General features: G+C 44.2%; 1 protein-coding gene across 1 annotated transcript in view; it reads left to right on the plus strand.

Moving 5' to 3' along the window:
* Positions 1 to 20093, plus strand: part of LOC137414592 (protein Hook homolog 3-like) — a 125800-nt gene that overhangs the window by 55683 nt on the left and 50024 nt on the right. The window contains exon 9 of the mRNA XM_078769095.1: positions 13470 to 13633. Coding sequence (XP_078625221.1) covers positions 13470 to 13633 — 164 coding nt within the window. The remainder of the gene's footprint in view (positions 1 to 13469; positions 13634 to 20093) is intronic.

The following is a 20093-nucleotide window of genomic DNA, read 5'->3' on the forward strand; positions in this document are numbered from 1 at the left end:
TTGCCACTCAGAAAACCATTCAGGGATCCAGCAGCTAGGACATCTGTGTCTCGCAGCATTTCTGGGCCACCAGATGCATCGATCAGTTTCCCTAGGGCTTTAAAGAAAGCCATTTCTATGTGGAATGGACCAAGCATGATGAAGACCTTGTCGAACCTGGGCGACTCGGTAACCTGAATCTGCATGGCAGGTTTGGCAGCATTGAGGTCATAGGTTACAACACCATACTGCTGACCGCACTCTTGCGCACAATTCTGTGTGGTGATTAGGGTATCCTGTATAACATCAAGCGACGTTATCGGCTTGTTCAAGTTTTTCATATACAAGACATTTTGTTCTGGAGTTGTGTCTGGGCATATCAAAGCATTGAATCCTACCCACATGGGAATGTTAGCCATCTGCAAGGCATGACATATCATCCATGCAAGGTCCTTGTCTAGAGCTATCTTCCGATTAGCAGGCCGGTTATCAACATCGGTGGTTTCATAATCAAATGTGCCCATTCGGGGTTTTTTACGGTATGGCTCAAGGGGCTGTTCCCGAACATGCAGTTTTCTCTTTCTTGATACTTTTTCTGGCTGTGATGTTGTTGGCGCAACTTGATTAACGGGTCTGCTTGTCCCTACCACATCTTTATTTTGATACAAGATACCCATTGTATCGTGAAGAGTGTCGGCTCCTGACAATGTCTCAGACAGTTCATCAAAATTGTCGAACGCCAAACCAAACACCTGATCAAGAAGGGTTCCCTCCAGACAGGTCTGCTCCGTACTCTGAATGGCATCTCCTAAGGATGTCTCCAGTGTCTCAATGGTGTGGTAATTGACAACATGGCCAAATCTGTTCAACATTTCAATCAGCTTCCTGCTACCAGTCATAGACTTGATTGCCATTCCGAGAATTATCTGTTTGGCTGGTTTTACTTTCCCCCTTTGAGTAACGAATAAGGCATCCTGGCTTGAGGACAAGGCTCGACGTTTGAGTTTTGGAGTGTACAAGTTTTGATTGGGGCCCCCGTACAAGACCTGAAATAAATCTATCAACATATCTGGGACAGTAACTTCACCCTCATACAGGTTTTTCAGAGTGGGAGGTTCAGGTAGAGGTGTGATTTGTGCATGTTTGATTGCTTTACGCAAGAGTAAGGCAGCCTTATGAATGACAGCTTCAGGCGATGCTGCATAATCATAGGCTGTATGGATAAGGTGCTCACCTAAACCTGTGGGATAAACAATGGCCCCTGCCTTTCTAGCCCTATCTTTACACTCTACCCTAATTATGTCACCAAATTTATTCTGTAAGTTTGTTGCCATATTTCTGGCTGTAGAAATTGGAGTCTCACCGGCGTCTTCACAAAGCTCTTGGTACCGAGTGAAGATGGATGTAAGAAGTTCAGGCCTTTTGCCAAATATAACTGATTTCTCGATGTAAGCATATAAACCTAACAAAGAAATGCTACCTGCAATAGCAGTAGGCCTATTAGTCCTTGAGCCAGACCAAAAGTAATGCTCCGGCGGGGGGAGTAATTCTCATTATGATTTTCCATTAGACCAATGTCTCAAGTGTCAGAAAAGGTGTGATGGACATCTGAGAACGGTAGCTTAGTGCCCGGATGGACGCCATCTTTGAAACCACCCAGCTCGAAAATGCCCATTTGGTGGGGTACATTGTTGCACGTGTATCTGGACTTCTATACTAGCTATCGATGTGCGGTTGACGACTAAATATACGTCCGATGTGTACCGTCTAAATAAAAAATAATATGAAGCATTTTGTTTTAGATTAATTATTATAAAAATCAATTATCGAAAAAAAATCATATATTTTTCAATATTTTATTATTAGACTTGTACTTTTTTTAGTGAAACAACACTGGTATGATTTTCCAAATTATGCATTGTGCTACACCGTTTATCTGTCTAAAAATAACTCAAAAACTAAAACATATCATCCACCACGAGTTTACAACAAATAAATGTAAAGAGGCATAAAATGACTTAGGCCGCCGCTGGCATTATCTATTCTGACGATAACGCAAGTTAGGAATGTCGTACGGAGAGGATTTTAACACCATACGATATCTAATAAGCAGGCGGAAATTGTTACATAGGAAATCTGCACTTTGGTGGCCATCTTGGATTTCAAAATGGCCGCCAATTATATTAATTATTCATTACTAGAGTTTGGAAAGACGTATGGAGCTGATTTTAACACCATACGATGTATATTCCTAATAAGCAAGCGGAGGTATCATTGAACATGTCATGTTTTAGTCAAATAACACCGGTATGATCTTCCAAATTATACATTTTGCTAAACCGTTTATCTGTCTATAAAGATTTTCAGGCAATTTGGCCTGCATTATAATAGAGCACAACATATGCTATACAATATACAGTGCACACAAAGTTAATCATCAGAGTCGCCATCAGAGTCATTGGCATCCTGAGCCACGATAGCATCATCCTGCACCATGTTGGAGCATCCCTGCAGCTTACACACAACAGTGCACTTCAACCCATTCAGTATGCAGGAGCAATCTGACGGTCGACACGTCCTTCTGCATGTGCATGAGATGAGATTCAAGACGACATCTGGAGCTGGTAGACCCGCCATCCATCGGATTGTGAGCGAACCGCCATCATCGAGTTCCCAACCATGTCCTGCTGATGGTGTTGGGACGTCTGGTAGGTTTTCAAGGTTGCGTCGCCAGATAGCCGCCTGATAGTTGGCCCTAAGCATATGCTGCATCAAGGAGTCTTCACAAGGCGGCAATTGTCCAGATTCGATCTGGCCCTTCTTTGCACAGAACATGTGATAACGGAGCGAATTAACACCGACGATCTTCGTGTTCTTGGCGTACAGCTGACACGTGAAGGCCTGAATGCTATTGAAGACGTCTGTTGGTACATTCCACGAAGATCCCAGATCTGTGAATGCTTGAAGATACAGCTCATTCGCTTGCACAAGCTTCAAAGCCTTTATCTTTCCTTGGCTAGCCAGAGCACTCACAGTGTCACACCCGCTCCATGCATGAAGCCCTGGCAATGCACTGCAAACTCCAGACCCCAATACCGCAGCCAACTTTCCAACGTCGATCATTCTGACTCGAACCTTTGTTCCTCGTCTGATGAAGAGCTGACTATCGATGGTTCTGCTGAGATGAAGACTGATGATCAGAACGTCGGTGTCATCTGCCACTAAGATGATCGTCTTGTAGTGGGTAGCGGCGTGCTTTGCGTGGAGAAACATACGCGTGTCTGCTTCCTCGTGGCTACATTCGAGTGCTTGCCTGTACAACTCGGGGCATTTTTCGTGGAGTTGCGTCATCTGTGCATAGTACACTGGTAGATATCTAGCATAGTTCACCTTGTTCATTGCGAAACACCAAGGGATCACTCTTCTGACACAAGCCAAGTGAAGCATCCAGTCGCCTTCTCTATCCGCACGAATCAACCCCAGCAGGGTCTCTACCATATCAATATACATCATCCAGAAGCGAGCCAGGTCTCCATGTTTGGTTCGCAGAAAATGTAGGTATTTCGCGAACATGTCAAAGTCTGTACACATGAATCATCATCGAGAGCAGCAGCGAGAGTCTCGTGGCAAACATCCTCCTTGATGCTGCGAATTTTGAGGTCAGTGCTTCGAATCTGGGGTTCCTTGTCAGGATGATTGCTTTCTATCCACACCTGGAAGCCCTTCCAAATGATGCGCATTAGTGCCTCGTACATCAACTTGTGGAGTCGCACAGCACGGTTGTATTGCTTGCCTTCCAGAACCCTGTTGATGGAACCTTCAGCGATTACTCCTGACTCAACAGCTACATCCCGAAGGCCTGCATCTCCAAACATTTTCCCAATGCTCGACATGAAGTTACAGATGGTATGGAAGTTCCCCATCATGAGCACGATTCTTCCATATCGATCGACATCTTTCCATGCTATTTCGGTCGCCTTAGCAAATAGTGCCTGGTCTAGCACCACCGGTATACGCTCAAGCTGAAGTGATGACATGATGTTCAGAGCTTCTCTGAGGATTTCTTGCACTGTTGCCATATCTGTGGCAGGCGCGTTTATAGTCGGCAGGTAGCCAACTACATCTTCCGTCACCTGAACACGATCTCTAGTCATGATGTTGAAACCAGTCCACGAACTGATTGTCTGGTCGCATGGTTCCAGCATGCGAGTCATAATCCAAACGTGATTTCGGCGCTGCGCAAGGGATGTTGCGCCTGCAAGAGTGTCAGAAAGATCTGCAGGCTTGATTGCAGGTGGGCCCTCTCGTTTCCCACCGCTGTATATTGGAACTAAATCGCTGGATGACGGGATAGATCGCTTCTTATCTGCTTTGGATACTGCCGATGGAGGTTGGGGCGGCAAACACGACTGCGACTTCGGTTGGACGATGATACCGTTGACGCGATGCGATGTTCCGCCACCACTCAGCGATTCCTCTAGCCTGTCTGTTATCGAATGCTAATACAGTCGGGACCGAAGGGTGCACATGTGACGGAAGTGGTACTGTATCTTTCTCCACACTTGCTAATTTGTCTATGCATAGCGCTGTCTCGATTTCTTCCAGAACTGTGTACGAACATCCGTGCCCGAGTCGATTCAATATTCTGATGACCTCTGTATTACCGGTGAGCGTTTTCATGACCCACGGAAGTAGGACATGCTTCGATGTTCTGATGGTACCCCGGTGTACAGCATTGATGATATCTTGAGCCATCGACCATACCAGTGTGTCGGCACGCGCAGAGCTCCCCCCACTCCCGCAAATCAAAGTATGCAGAAATACACGAAGAGAATCTGGTATCTTCACGTAATCTGAAGTGAGTTCTGCTGGCTGAGGCGGCCAACGTTCATTGTAATGAGCATCTTTGATCTGGTGTCGCAGTGAAGTAGCTGCACGCACAATGTTACTTTCACCGTCCGTTCGTTCAAATGCTTTCACTTCTGCTTTCAGGTTTACGCACTCTGCAGCAATCTCTCGCTTTGTCAGATTATCGGGCATCAAGTATACACGGTGTTTCACATTGAAGAAGATGAGCGATTCTCCAAACTCTCTTTGTAATGTGCGCTGCAGATTCTTCTTGATGGAGTCACGAACATCAACTGAAAATGTATCTGAAGACAGGATATCTGTTGCAACATCAACTATTGGAACAATCCTCGGGTTCAAGAACAAGTCAGTGCGAATGAAATTGAATATACATCGTATCATTTCTTTTTTCTCGATATTATCTTCAATGTCAGTTTCTACTTGAGGTTTTTGGGGCCGTGTGTAGTTTCTATAGCAGGAGAAGTGGTAGTGAGCCTCAGCTGCAACCATATCTCGTGTAGTCAATGCCAAAACTCTCTCATCATTGCGAGCTGTCGCAGCATCTCTTATTGTCTTATCTGCTCGAAGTTCAACAGCCAAGACAACTGTTTCACGGGTACGACTGCCTTTTATGAATTTTGAAGCACGCTGGCAAAAAATGCATTTATCATCGTAGACCGTTGAAGTTGATCCTGTCTCTTCCCGTGATGATCGCCGTCGCACCGCATCGCCAGTATCAACTGAAGAACTTCTAGCTGCATTGGTCAAAGTAGCTAGGTGGTTTTTGTGAGTGAAGTCTGATCTACAAGCCCTATGGTATAATATTGGAATATTAGGAAGTTCAACTGCGCCTTCTTGGACTAGCTTTAGAATTGGATAAAAGTTTCTAACTGCGGCTGCGTCACACAATGTCTTCCAAGAACTGTTGCCCGCTGCCTTGCTTAGTTCAGAGAGTGGCGACTTCTTGCTGCACAGGATGCACGTTCCGGACTCAGGTTCAATCTTCGCCCGTTTCGCCTCGACACCGGCCATCTCAGCTGAAAGAACAAAAAGACTGACGTTAGATTACTCCGATATCCGAAAAGCTCGCCAGCTTACATAGACATACTCATCCAAGTCAGTGAACATGTTAGATGGCGCCACAATACAACTCTATAATAGAGTTGTATGTGGCGCCATCTAACATGTTCACTTTTAGTTCTTAAGCCACCCACCCCCCCCCCCCCCCCCTCAGAAATTAATCAGGTCACCGCAACAAATCTCAGACTGAGATATAGATATAGAATAGACTGACGTCACTTTCGGCACTGGGTTCTGTGGGTTGATTATCGGCGGGAAATTCCAACTGACATAGTTTCGGTTTGTGGAAAGTGCATGCCTTTTCATATATTTTTTGTGTAAACTCGTGGTGGATGATATGTTTTAGTTTTTGAGTTATTTTTATAGACAGATAAACGGTGTAGCACAATGCATAATTTGGAAAATCATACCAGTGTTGTTTCACTAAAAAAAGTACAAGTCTAATAATAAAATATTGAAAAATATATGATTTTTTTTCGATAATTGATTTTTATAATAATTAATCTAAAACAAAATGCTTCATATTATTTTTTATTTAGACGGTACACATCGGACGTATATTTAGTCGTCAACCGCACATCGATAGCTAGTATAGAAGTCCAGATACACGTGCAACAATGTACCCCACCAAATGGGCATTTTCGAGCTGGGTGGTTTCAAAGATGGCGTCCATCCGGGCACTAAGCTACCGTTCTCAGATGTCCATCACACCTTTTCTGACACTTGAGACATTGGTCTAATGGAAAATCATAATGAGAATTACTCCCCCCGCCGGAGCATTCACTTCAAAATATGGCCGGTTGGCTCAAGGACTATATGGAGAGACTGTGCATTGGAAAGGTAAGTACTTCTGCAACTGTGATGGTACCGTACCTCTTTACATCGAAAGTCTACACCAGAGATCAGTCCAAGAAGGCTGTTGTCCTTTTTATCAGCTGCAGCAGTTTTTATTTTTATCTCAGCTTCGAGAGTTTCACATTCACCAAGATGTTCTTCTCTACCACCCTTCTTCTTCCTAGCTTTCTTGCAAAACAGGCAAATGCGTGGGAAAATACCTGAGGTAGACGTTGACGGGGCAAAATCACATGATGAACGCAGGGTCTTCTCACTTGATGCATGTGTCTGGGTTTTTTCTGTTGTATCATCACGTGGCACGGCAGTAAAGTTTTTGTAACAGTTCACGTGATAGCCATGGCTACTGTCGGATTCATCTGGCAGCGACTGAATTATCGTATAGTACTTGGATGTGACAAAATTTCGTTTTTGTCTCCTCCTTGCTGCTACATTGATGATGGATGACCAATGGTCTTCAGTGATGGGTGCGATGTTGCCAGTGGTCTCATCTGCTTTTCCCACATGGAGGATACACTTCCTGCCAGGGTCAGGAGCTACCCCGCTAGCATGCTCCATAATCAAGCATAGGCCTCACCTGAAATAAAAAAATGACATATGTTAGTGGGTTCGAAAATCAACAAAAGTTGGGGGCATGTTATTTCTTATGGAGAAAATGAAACATGGATCTCTGAAGGTTTTTGCATGTGTCGATTATAATGCTCCTATTATCAGATTGTGTGGAAATCAGAAACGCAAAACCTCTCTTTAAGGGCATTATAATGTAAATTAGATTAGGTATGTTGTTAATCGTTGACATGTCTGACAGGTCTAATAGTCCAAGATCTGGGTGGATTTTATTTGGCATGGAAACTACAAAAGCTTAGTCATGCTGGTGTAGTACAGCAGCTTACCTGACCCCAGAAAGCCAATTCTTAAGTGCAGCTAGCGGTGGGTGGGGTCCTTCAAATATTATTTCTCGGAATTTGGTGAATTATTTTCGAGTATGTTAGATGAGGAATCCTTGGAGTTTATAATTTACAGGAAATTGCTGGACAGGGAATTCCTCAAATATAATTTCTCGGAAATTGTTGAAGTATAGTTTGTACAGGCAATTCTAAGAAATTACTTGTAGTAATTTAGAAGAAATTTTACCTGTACTAATTTAGTAGAAATTGTTATAATAAATGTTACAGCTTTTACATTGTCTTCACAGTTTACAAGTTTCTCATGTAATTAAGTGCAGAAAACCCCTATTCCGTGACCTTTGACCTCTTCTTAAGTAACCTTACCACCACATATTCTGTTCTTAAGTTGTGGTTTATTGATGAGGGGACCATTCTCTACATTTTGTATGTGATTTCAGTTTTGTAGCTTACATGTCAAATAACGGTGTTATTAGCCATGGGGGTCAAATAGGTGCATTTTAAAATGTTTTCGCTGATTGAAATCAAAGGAAATGGTATTGGAAAATTTCTGCTTCTCATGTATCTCACTTCAGGCTCCACTGATATAGGTTTCAATGACAACGCCATGTGTGTATCATGTGGCATGTTGTAATCAAACAGTATTTAAGAGCTGGAAACCCCTATTCTGTGACCTTTGACCTCTTCTTAAGTGACCTTACCACCACATATTCTGTTCTTAAGTTGTTGTTTATTGATGAGGGGACCATTCTCTACATGTTGTATGTGATTTCAGTTTTGTAGCTTATATGTCAAATAAAGGCCTAATTAGCACTAATTAATGTTGTTCTTAAGTGACCTCCCCACCAGAAATTTTCTTCTTAAGTTGCAGATTTGTAGTCAGTGGAGATCACCCTACCACTTGGCATATGAGTTGGTCTTGTAGTCTCTATGTCAAATAAAACCAATCTGGGGGGTACTTTGAGTGGCGCCCCCTACCCCACCCACCGCTAGCTGCACTTAAGAATTGGCTTTCTGGGGTCAGGTAAGCTACCTGTACCACACCAGCATGACAAAGCTTTTGTAGTTTCCATGTCAAATAAAATCCACCTCGCTCTCGGACCAATTTGTCCCACTTCATCCTTCAAGCAACTCACCCCCATCACATCACACCTCTCTTTCGCTATCTGCTTTGCAATCCTGAATACCGCTCTCTGACCCTCTTCCGAATCCAAGCGTTCTCCGAACATTTTCCTACATGCCTCCTGTGCCTTTGCTACCTCTATCTTTGCAGCCTTCTTGGCTGCCTTATAACTTTCATGCTCTGCCTTTTCTGCACCCATACCCTTCGCCTTCTGCCACTCCTTGAACTTCTTCCTCTTCTCGTCAATCTTCTTTCCAACTTCATCATCCCACCACCATGTTTCCGAGTGGCTCGGTGGTCCTTTTGTCCATCCACATAGATCACCAATGTCCCAACAGACTATCTTTCATTGACAATTGACATCCAACCACTTTCAAGCTCAACCACATCATCCTCCACCATACTCAGCCTCTCATTTAATGCCCCCCTCACTGTCACCTCTTTCAACCTCCACGCCTTCATTCTCGGTTGGTACTTCACCCGCCGAGCTCTCCTCGCACCTTTCACCCTTATGTCGCAGACAACCAAGTGGTGCTGTGAAACAGCCTCCTCCCCCGGGATCACCTTTGTGTCCCGGAGGTGCCCCCTATCTCGCCTACGCACCAGCAGGTCGTCAACGGTTGTCGTCAACCCACCTGACGTGTATGTAACAAGCTTATTATCCTCTTTCTGGAACTGAGTTTTACAAATCAACAAATCAGCTCCATCAGCAAACTCCAAAATCCTTTCACCTTCTCCATTTCTCACACCATATCCGTAACCCCCATGAACTCCCTCAAAACCGTCCATACTCCTTCCCACATGTCCATTTAGGTCTCCTACCACAACAACTTCCTCATCTTTCACGTTTTCCATCAGCTTCTCTATAGCACACCAGAACTTGTCCTTCTCTTCATCGCTCCGACCAACCTGTGGAGCATATCCCGAGATGATGATGTTCACCAAGAGCTTTCCAATCATCATTGACACCATCAGCAACCTTTCACTCACTCTAGTCACACTCACCACACTGTCTACAAACTCCTCAGAAAACAGGACACCAACACCATTCACACCCTCCGGGCACCCTTGCCACACAAACTTGTATTTCTGTCCCTGCCTACCCTTCACCATTCCCACACCACTTCCCTTCCATCTCGTCTCCTGCACACAACATATGTCCACTCTTCTTCTGACCAATACTTCCACCACTTCTCCTGATCTCCCGATGCCGACATATAAACGACGATACAAAACGCCGACAAACGGACTTTTTTTTTGTCTTTCAAATTTAAGATTTCAAATATGAATCATAATTAATTATTTTCCTTGTAATGAAAACATCCCTTGTTCAGTTTTCAACACAGTTGGAAATAAAAAATAACACCATATTCTATGGTGCTGCCTTCACTTCACCTCCTCCCTCCACCCCAATGCAACTCTCTGGGCGGGCAGTGTTCTTGCCTTTATTTAATTGCAACTAAAATACGATATGCTCTATAATCTCTTAACCGAAGTCGAAGTTCAAAATTTAACCTGCGGAATTGAGCTTAGCAGCAATTAAACTGCTTAAAAAAGAAAAATCATTTGCTTAAAAAAAATAATAATAGTGTCACCAGACGTCTCCAGGCGGTGTTTAGTATGACAAGACATATCATGTGCGCCACTTCAGCCACACAATTACTTAAAGAACATAGATGATAAAAAACAGCACTTACCTTAATCTTCCCAGAAAACACTCCAATCAACACAGGCAAACTGTCTAAACACAGCTCACTTTCCCTGTTGGTGGGCGAACACGCTTGGTTATAAGAATTGGTAATTTCTTAAACTTTTGAACCTTGAGCTCCTTGAACATTTGGCTCCCCCACCTTGGGCTGCTTGGAGAAAAATAAATGAAAATAAAACTTTTTCATTTTGGTTTTCTGCCTGTGAAAAAAAAAGAAAAAAAAAAAGGTTTTTTCTTGCCCTCTAATTACAAATAAATTATATTTTCAATCATATATCATCTTGCTTTCTTGTTTTAGAGGTTATCTCCAATACTCTACTTTGTGGTTCCAGTCAAACCAGCAGTTGTTGCCCGGCTTTCCAATACACAAGAACTCTCCACACAAACCTCCCTCACACTTCCTGAGCAATTCGCGATGATGCAGACCAAAGATTCATTGTAATATAATAGAGCCACTAATTGCTCAGGAAGTTGCTTGTGATGTGTTTGTAAACAATGTAAAATTAGCCTGATACCATGTATGTATAAATCGAGCTCTATTACGAGCCTGGGACCATAAGAAAAATAAATAAATAAAGCACGTGGCGGTTGGTTTAAGGAGGTTTGAATAGCAGCCGGCAAACCGACCGCTGAGGTTCAAGGGGTTACAATTTTCAGATTTCACCCAAGATGTTGGCACTTGTTTAGTCCACGAGATGCGATCCTCAAACCCGAACATAGATTTTGATTATTTGCTTGAATTGGTCCATGAGAGTAGATCGTGCTTCCCAGGCAAGGCACCTTTGAATAGGCTGAAACAAAATAGCAGTTAAGACCCCTGAGAGGTGAAGTTGGGCTGACCAAGGATAAAGCCTTTCAGGAAGTTAAGCTGTTAATTATCTTCAAAAGGCATGTTAAAATTTATCCCAACACCCAGTTTTCATTCATGCACTCCTTTGGGGTTCCCTTAGGATGCATGCAAAGTTTGGGGCCACTAGGTTTCATGGTTTTGGAGTTGTGGAAGAGACACGCTCACACGCACGTGTTAGGGATTTACCCCCCCTCCCACCCCTAACCCCTCCCCCCCCCCCCCAACCCCCCTCCCCCACCCCCCGCCCCCACCCTCCAGGGATGATCATTTGATCAGACTCAGACAGTTACAGGAGAATTTATTAAAGGTACATGTACATGGGAAAGCTGCCATATAAGCCAGGAACGGACCAGCTTCTCAATCAAAACACATCAGGCCATGGTTTTTATACTGCACATGAAATAATGAAAGGAAACTTCAAAGACGAGACGGAAAGCATAACAATTGGGGCTGTTTAGTAAGGGAAAAGCTATTTTCTCGTCCATGCAGCTTTTGCCCAAGGTCGGAGCCTGAAAACTGCAACAACGGGCTCTGTTATTGCAGGCGAGGGGTCGTTTCTGCCAGCTTTGTTCAGTTCCCAGAATGCTGAAGGGCTGCCCTGGTAACAGAGCCAAATGTATGAAATCCCTGACACACACACACACACACACACACACACACACACACACACACACACACACACACACACACACACACACACACACACGTTTATTATTACTAGGACGTGCCCGTACGTGGGTGCCCGTTCCTTGCCAAAAAAAAAAAAAAAATGTCTTCGCCCATGCATGCATGGGCCCATGGGCGTGCCCGTAAGTGCGTGATGTGACCGTACAATGAATGTATCGTCCCGACGCCGCAGCTCGGATGGCGCTGCAGTTAATCGGGCCTGTATCGGCAGAGTTATTATAAACGTGTACTACAATCGATCGTACCTTACAACAATCAACACAGATTGCAACGTCAAATAAATGAATACGCTCTCAAATGTGCCGTCCGAGGCAGCGTCTGCTCGCCACGTTCAGCATCAGTACGTCGTCACTATGACTATCCGTAAGTCCGGAAGTGACGTCCTCATTTGACTGTCCGGAAGGTCGCATATCGCAGTTACGATGAATCGCAAATTAGTTTTAATTAGTTTTAAAACATAGTTTAACGCCAACATAGCACCAAAATAGTTTGCCAACGTGAAATAAATGAATACGCTCTCAAATGTGCCGTCCGAGGCAGAGTCTGTTCGGCACGTTCGGCACACGTGATAGCTCGCTGCTCTCTGATTGGTTGAATCGTTTTTTGGACATAGCTCGGTAACTACTTCTCCGATTAATATGAAACCTTGAAAAGGCACATCCTCAGGTCCCCAGCAATATACCTGGCAAGTTTCAAGTATATCGGACCCGTGGTTGTCGAGAAACAGCGGTCACAGACAAACAAACACACAGACACACAGACACACACACACACAGAGATTACTGGAATTATAGATAGATTTCAAACAAAACATACATATTAAATAATAGATGCCTCCCTCTCCCTACCTTCCTCTCATTGCATCCAAGGATTCTGCAAATATGAACATATGCTCTGCTTTACAATCTCATGTAACGCACTCTGATACAGAGCATTGGTTCTGCTGAAGTCTTGCCATCCCTGTCACTGCAGTAATGCAGGAAATGGTAATTTGTTCAGGGTGCTGGCAGTACCTCGCCTACTCTTTGCGAAGGAGACTGTGGGATCTTTAACCTCCACCATCTAATCCCGGCAGATGGATTGCCCAGTTTAACATCGATCCAAGGGTCGGCACACACAATGATTGATCACCCTGCCTGTGAAACACTGGGATGACATCTTGTAGGTGGGTTGGGATTCAAACCCAGGCTCATATCATCCTCAAAGGTGACCTGGGCAGGTGTTCCATCACCCTTGAAATGTAATTAGGTCAGCAGTGCGTGATGCCTACAAAAAGGAATTTATTTCTTCAACAGTGAAGAAAACGTGAATTTCTTCAACACTCAACAGTTAAGGATAATAGTTAACACTTTATGCAATGCCCCTTCCCACCCCACTAATTAATTGGTTTTCCTATATTTATGGTAATGCTAAAATGAGCCTTGACTCTGTGCACAGCTGACATCTGTGGAAGAGGACAGGAGTGTGCTGCTGGCAGAGAACAACATGCTGAAAGAAAGGCTCAACCAGCCTGATTGTTCAGTTACAAGTACCCGAGGCACTGCACGCCGAGAACCCGAGCTTCAGCGACGGCTCGAGCAGCTGCAGGAAGAGCTGTTCAGGTGTGTGCAAAAGTGTCTTAAATAGCTGTGCTTGGGCTAAAATTACAACAACTTGGGTTGGTCTGGTATGGTTTCTTATGATGGGTCATCAACTGTGTGATGTATTTTATTTTGCATTCATAAATAATATCTTTCACTGAATTTTGACGTGGTCTGATGCAACATGCCTAATGTGACTGAGAATGACAGCTTGAGGAGTATAGCTCAAAAATTAAGTACTCTTTGGGTAAAGGAGCACCATTGACACCAAGTGAAGAGAAACTTAAGATAAATACTGTATGTATTGTCACGTTCCTGGTGAATAAAACCTTTCCAAGGAACGGATAGCTGAACAAGCTGTTGAAAATAGTTATCTCTGAAATAGAAAGATAAAAATTTTCTCGTTGAAATACTCTGAAGCATTCAGTTCAATATGTGGCGGAGTTGATACGCGTGCGGGGGGGGGGGGGGGGGGGAGGAGGAGGAGGAGGAGGAGGAGGAGGAGGAGGAGGAGGAGGAGGAGGAGGAGGAGGATGCTGAAGAGCACTTGCCTGCATGGATCTCACAGGCAGTCTCCAAACTCTGCAATAAATAAACTCAAACGGAAACGGATTTAAAATGTACAAAAATAAACAGATTTATTAGAACAAATGCCGGTAATACAAAATAACGCACGATAAACTAAATTCTTTACCGGGACGTCCCCACAAACCGACTTGAAACACGGACACTGGGAAAGATAACTGAAAATAATGTGTGTGTGGGTGCACTTAAATGATCACTGGTGGGGTCTTGTCAGGGGGTCGTCAAAATCATCCGGGATGTTGGCGGGAACCGCTCGCTCCCACGCTGCTCGGCCTCCGTACGCCCTCGTTCACTAGGCCGCGCCCACTGGCGCGCAACAGGCCTTCCGCTCGAATCGAACAGGCCGCGGGTGCAGCTCGCTCCTCCAGCCTTGCCTGTCTTTGGTGGGAGACTGTAGCCCTTGGTCTGCGGCTCTGCACGTCTACCAGTGGTGTCTCCGAACGCCGCCGGTCTGATCGCTTCCTGGAGCCCGTCGTCCAAGCAAGACCGTTCGCTTTAATGTCCAGAACGAGAAGAGCAAGAGCAAGAAGGAATGTCGACGCACGACGGTCCACTATCACATCCAGAATCGCGAGAGATAAATGCCGACTCCGCGATCAAGACCAGAAGCAGAGAGCAGAGCGAAGCGAAGAGAGCAAAATGTCCACCAGCGCGTTCTTTTATCACCCAGGCTCTGACGTCATTTGTCCTTCCTTCACCAATCAGCGAGTCCTTCCTTACTCGTCCTTCCCGTCAATAAACTCCTTGGCCAATCATGGCTCCTCGGGGCGTGGCCTCGGCCTGCCCGTCCTGTGCGTTTCCAAAGTCAATGTCATTTGTGGCAGTGCTCAATGTCCTGGCTTCCGGTGGTTTTATTCAATGAGTGCCATTAAATGCGCGATTCTAGCTCAACATGTCTATGGTGCTGTGCCAAAAGACACAAAGGAATAGATACAGAGGTAACGACGTACAAGGGATATTTTACCCATAATCCTTGAGCTAATTAGCACAAGAGCCACCCTTCGTATGGCCACACGTCACACTTAATCCGAACACACGACCTACCGGATTCCTACTTATTACATGGTGGTTCTTCTTCTTCACGACAATCGGAGCACATTAATCTATACAAATCTACCTGGTCTAAAGTAATCACTGCCTACCCCCTACAAACGTAACAGCATTGTCAAATCGGAATTTTTTTTTCTTGTGCTTTAAGCAATATTGCTGCCCACCTCACCCTCACCTTCCACTCATTTTTTAATTCTTCTTCCTCCCACACACCCCTCCCTCTCCGTCTTTCCCCCACTCCTATTCTATCCCCACACCCTCCCTCCCCTCCCCCCCCCCACCCTCTCGGTCTCTCCAACCCTCTTCCTCTCTCTCCCACCCCTCCCTGTCTCACCACACATCTCTCACCACCCATCTCTCTCTCTCTCTCTCTCTCTCTCTCTCTCTCTCTCCCCCCCTCCTCCCTCCTCCCTCCTCCCTCCTCCCTCATCCCTCATCCCTCATCCCTCCTCCCTCCTCCCCCCCCCCCCTCCCTGGCACCCTTGCACTTTTTTCAAATAATGCACTATTTCTCCCAGAAAATTGTTGAAATTATAAAATATATTTTGGTATCCACATATGTATTTCTTTGGTTTGCGGTAGAACAAAACAAAAAGCTGAAAAAAACAATAAATAGGGTGCCCCCCCTATTTAGGCACCCTGTTTATTGGGGCACCCTAATAAATAGGGTGCCCCCCCCCCCCCCTGCTGAGAGAGAGACAAAAGAAAGCCTGACTGGAGTTTGCCAAAACACACCTGAGCAAGCCAAAATCCTTCTGGGAGAATTTCTTGTGGACATATGCGACCAAATTAGAGCTTATTTTGTAAAGCACATCATCTCTATGTTTACAGAAAACAAAATGAATCCTTCAATGGCATCAGGAGAATACCAAGGCATTTTGGAGCACAATGTTCAACCCAGTGTCAGGAAGCTGGGTCTCTGTCGAAGGTCATGGGTCTTGCAGCAGAACAATGACCCCAAACACACTTCAAAAAGCACCCAGGAATGGTTCAAGGCAAAACGCTGGACTGTTCTGAAGTGGCCAGCAATGAGTCCAGATCTAAATCCCATTGAACACCTGTGGGGAAATCTGTAAAAAGCAGTTGTGAGAAGGCACCCTTCAAATCTGGGAGAACTGGAGCAGTTTGCACAAGAAGAGTGGGCCAACTTGCCAGTAGAGAGGTGTAGGAAGCTCATTCATGGCTGCAGGAAACGCTTGATTGCAGTTTTGTCCAAAGGCTGTGTGTGCTACCAAATAATTTGTCAATAATTTTGTTTGTTTGGCTCAGGTGTCCATAATTTTGTCAATGCCATTTCTTTTTATTTTCTGATTTAAAAGGATATTGTTGCGGATCTCTAGCTCGTCGACGTACTGAGAGGGGGTTAAGCCCTGCTCCCCTCGAGCTGTTTGCTGCTTACCTGCCACGCCCTCCAGTTCCTCCCTCGGGCCTGTTAGACTTGCCCTAGGCCCATCACATGGCATTCCAGGCTCCAATGAGGCCTACCCTCACTCTACCTGCCTCAACGCATACTAACACTGGGAATGAGACTATACTTCACATTTAATAAGAAATAACTGATTAAGCGAGGCTACATGTTCTGGTGCAACTAACTAAAGGCGGGTTGCCTTTATTCTAAAAACCACAACAATATATTACGTTCTGAATCAAAAACAAAGGTTCTGTAATATTAACAGTGAAATAAAGAATTGTGGGGACCAAATACTTTTGTCAATTTCAACTTATTTTTAGAGAAAATTGTGAGTTATTTGAAAAAAGTGCAAGGGTGCTGATATTTTTGGACACGACTGTATATACAGTCACGTGAAAAAGTAAGTACACCCCATGTAAAGTTTTGACTTTTTCAACATATTTCAACATACAGCTATTTGATCTTCATTTCAACAATACTGAAAGATAAAGGTGATATAATATAACAAATATCATGAAACATTTACATTTTGTAGTCCATTGTATAATTTAAATAAACATAAATGCAAATTTCGTGTGTGGAAAAAGTAAGTTCACCCCTACATTTATCACTACAAATACCTAAAATTAGAATCAGGTGCACCAGCTCAGGTGCAAATGATTAGAACATCGTTAGAGAGGATACCGGTGTGTACCCCGGTTTAGAATAGGTACACCGTATCCCTGCGTGTCGTAAGAGGCGACTCAAAGGGTTGGCGTCGGGAAGGGCATCCCGCCATAAAAACATTGCCTCAAAAATAGAACCATGACAATTTGGAGAAGATTGTCATGGGGACCGCAAGGCTAACCCCCGCTCTTGCAGGGAAAATGGCCTTAAAATGCCTGTTGTTGTATCGTTAGAGAGGATCTTGGAGGAACCTGTCTTATTTAAACCTCAGACATTTCGTTTGGCTTGCTCTTTGTTGTTGAAGTGTGCGGCGTCACCATGCCGAGATCAAAAGAGCTCTCTGATGCCTTCAGAAAGAAGGTTATAGATGCCTTCGAGTCTGGGAAGGGATTTTAAAAGATCTCCAAACAATTTGAAATCAATCATTCAACTGTCTGGAAGATCATCTACAAGTGGAGAAGATTCCAAACAACTGCCAACTTGTTCAGGCCAGGCCGCCCCAGCAAGTTCAGCCAGAGAGCAGACCGCAAGATGCTGAAAGAAGTCTCTAAGAACCCCAGAATGTCATCACGGGACCTACAGGTAGCTCTTGCCACTGTTGATGTCAAAGTGCAGGAGTCTACCATTAGAAAGAGGCTGCACAAATTTGATCTACATAGGAGGTGTGCCAGGAGGAAGCCTTTGCTGTCCAGAAAGAACATCAGGGCAAGACTAAAGTTTGCAAATGAACACCTTAGGCAAAGACCAGCACTTCTGGAACAATGTGCTCTGGACAGATGAGTCAAAGGTAGAGCTATTTGGCCACAGTACCAGAAGACATGTTTGGCGAAAACCAAAGACAGCATTTGACCACAAGAACCTGATACCAACTGTAAAGCATGGTGGTGGAAATATTATGGTTTGGGGCAGCTTTGCTGCATCAGGGCCTGGGCAGCTCACCATCATAGAATCCACGATGAATTCTTCATTGTATCAGAGGGTGCTTGAGGATAATGTGAGGTCATCTGTCGGAGTGTTGAAGCTCAACCGAAGATGGACCTTGCAACATGACAATGACCCTAAACATACCAGTAAATCCACCAAGGAATGGCTGAAAAGAAAGAAATGGAGGGTTCTGGAATAGCCAAGTCAAAGCCCAGATCTAAATCCCATCGAGATGTTGTGGGGGGATTTGAAACGAGCTGTGCATGCAAGAAACCCCCTCAAACATCGCACAGCTGAAAGAATTCTGCATGGAGGAGTTTTTTTTTTTTTTTTTTTTTTTTTTTTTTTGTATACAAGATCGAGGCTCGTGAAAGAGCGAACATTAATCACACAGAAAGACAAACAGACAGATAAAACAAATAACATCGGGAGCGGTAGACAAGATGGGGAGAGAGGGGGAAGGACACAAACACAACATTTGAGAGCAGGGACCGAGAGACATGGAGACATCGAGAGATCTGTGGGAGGGAGAGGGCTTTGGGGGGGGAGGCATGTGAAGGGGGGGGAGGCATGTGAAGGGGGGGAGGCATGTGAAGGGGGGGGGGGTGGGAGAGGTATAAACATATGGACACTGCCAGGATTTCCAGGAAATAAGTTGGAATTTCAAACAAGGTGGATCTGGGGTGAATTAGTGGGGGTAGAAAAGATCAAGGTTATGGATGGGGGAAGATAAGAGATGGTGGTGAACAGCTGTTTTAAAGACCTGGAGGGAGGAGAGGGATTGAAGGAGAGGGAGAAAAAAGTGGGCAAAAATTTCTCCCAGTCAACGTCAGAGACCGTTAGACAGTTATAAGAAACGCCTACTTGAGGTTGTTTTTGCCAAAGGGGGCAATACCACCTATTAGAGCCAAGGGTTACTTTTCCACATGCGAAATTTGCATTTATGTCTATTTAAATTATACAATGGACTACAAAATGTAAATGTTTCATTATATTTGTTATATTATATCACGTTTATCTATCAATATTGTTGAAATGAAGATCAAATAGCTGTATGTTGAAATATGTTGAAAAAGTCAAAACTTTACATGGGGTGTACTTACTTTTTCACGTGACTATATATAATTATATATATATAATTATATATACAGTGGTACCTCGGCTTACGAGTTTAATCCGTTCCGTGACGGAGCTCGTAAGCCAAATCGCTCGTAAGTCAAAGCAAATTTTCCCATTCAAATGCATTGAAATGCTATTAATCCGTTCCAGCCTCAAAAAAAAAACACCAATTTTTTTTGTTAGGTGCTTTTAAATAACAAAAATGTACTTTATAAATAACAAATAATGTATAAACAAGCACGACCTCGTATATACTGTACATAATACAAGAGAATGTAAAGAAATAAACTGGTTTTATTAAGTGTACTGTATGTATTTACCTTGAAGATCAGACGAAGATGCTGGCAGAGGTGGAGGAGATACCTTTTGCCTTTTTCGCCACACTGTCCTCGCTTTCACTTGCCGGGCGTTTCACTAAAACCTGTCCAACGAGGTTTGTTTCTTCCTCCCTTTCAAAATTTTTTCGGAAATGAGTGAGGCAAGTGTCGTTACACAGCGCCAACGCATGACCTGTTGCAACTTTTTCAGGGTGTTTCTTTTGAACAAATTCTGAAATTTTCTCCCACATTCCCAACATTTCCTTTATCTCACTTGTCGCGATAACCTCCTCCGCCTCTGGCTCCTCCGCGTTTAGTTCCTGCAAAACCTCCGTATTCTGCTGCTGCTGTAGCTCCTTTAATTCCTCCGTTGTCAGTTCCTCATTGTGTTTCTCGACGAGGTCGTTAA

This window comes from Myxine glutinosa, chromosome 1, assembly GCF_964187855.1.
Source record: "Myxine glutinosa chromosome 1, kmMyxGlut1.1, whole genome shotgun sequence".
NCBI lineage: Eukaryota > Metazoa > Chordata > Myxini > Myxiniformes > Myxinidae > Myxine > Myxine glutinosa.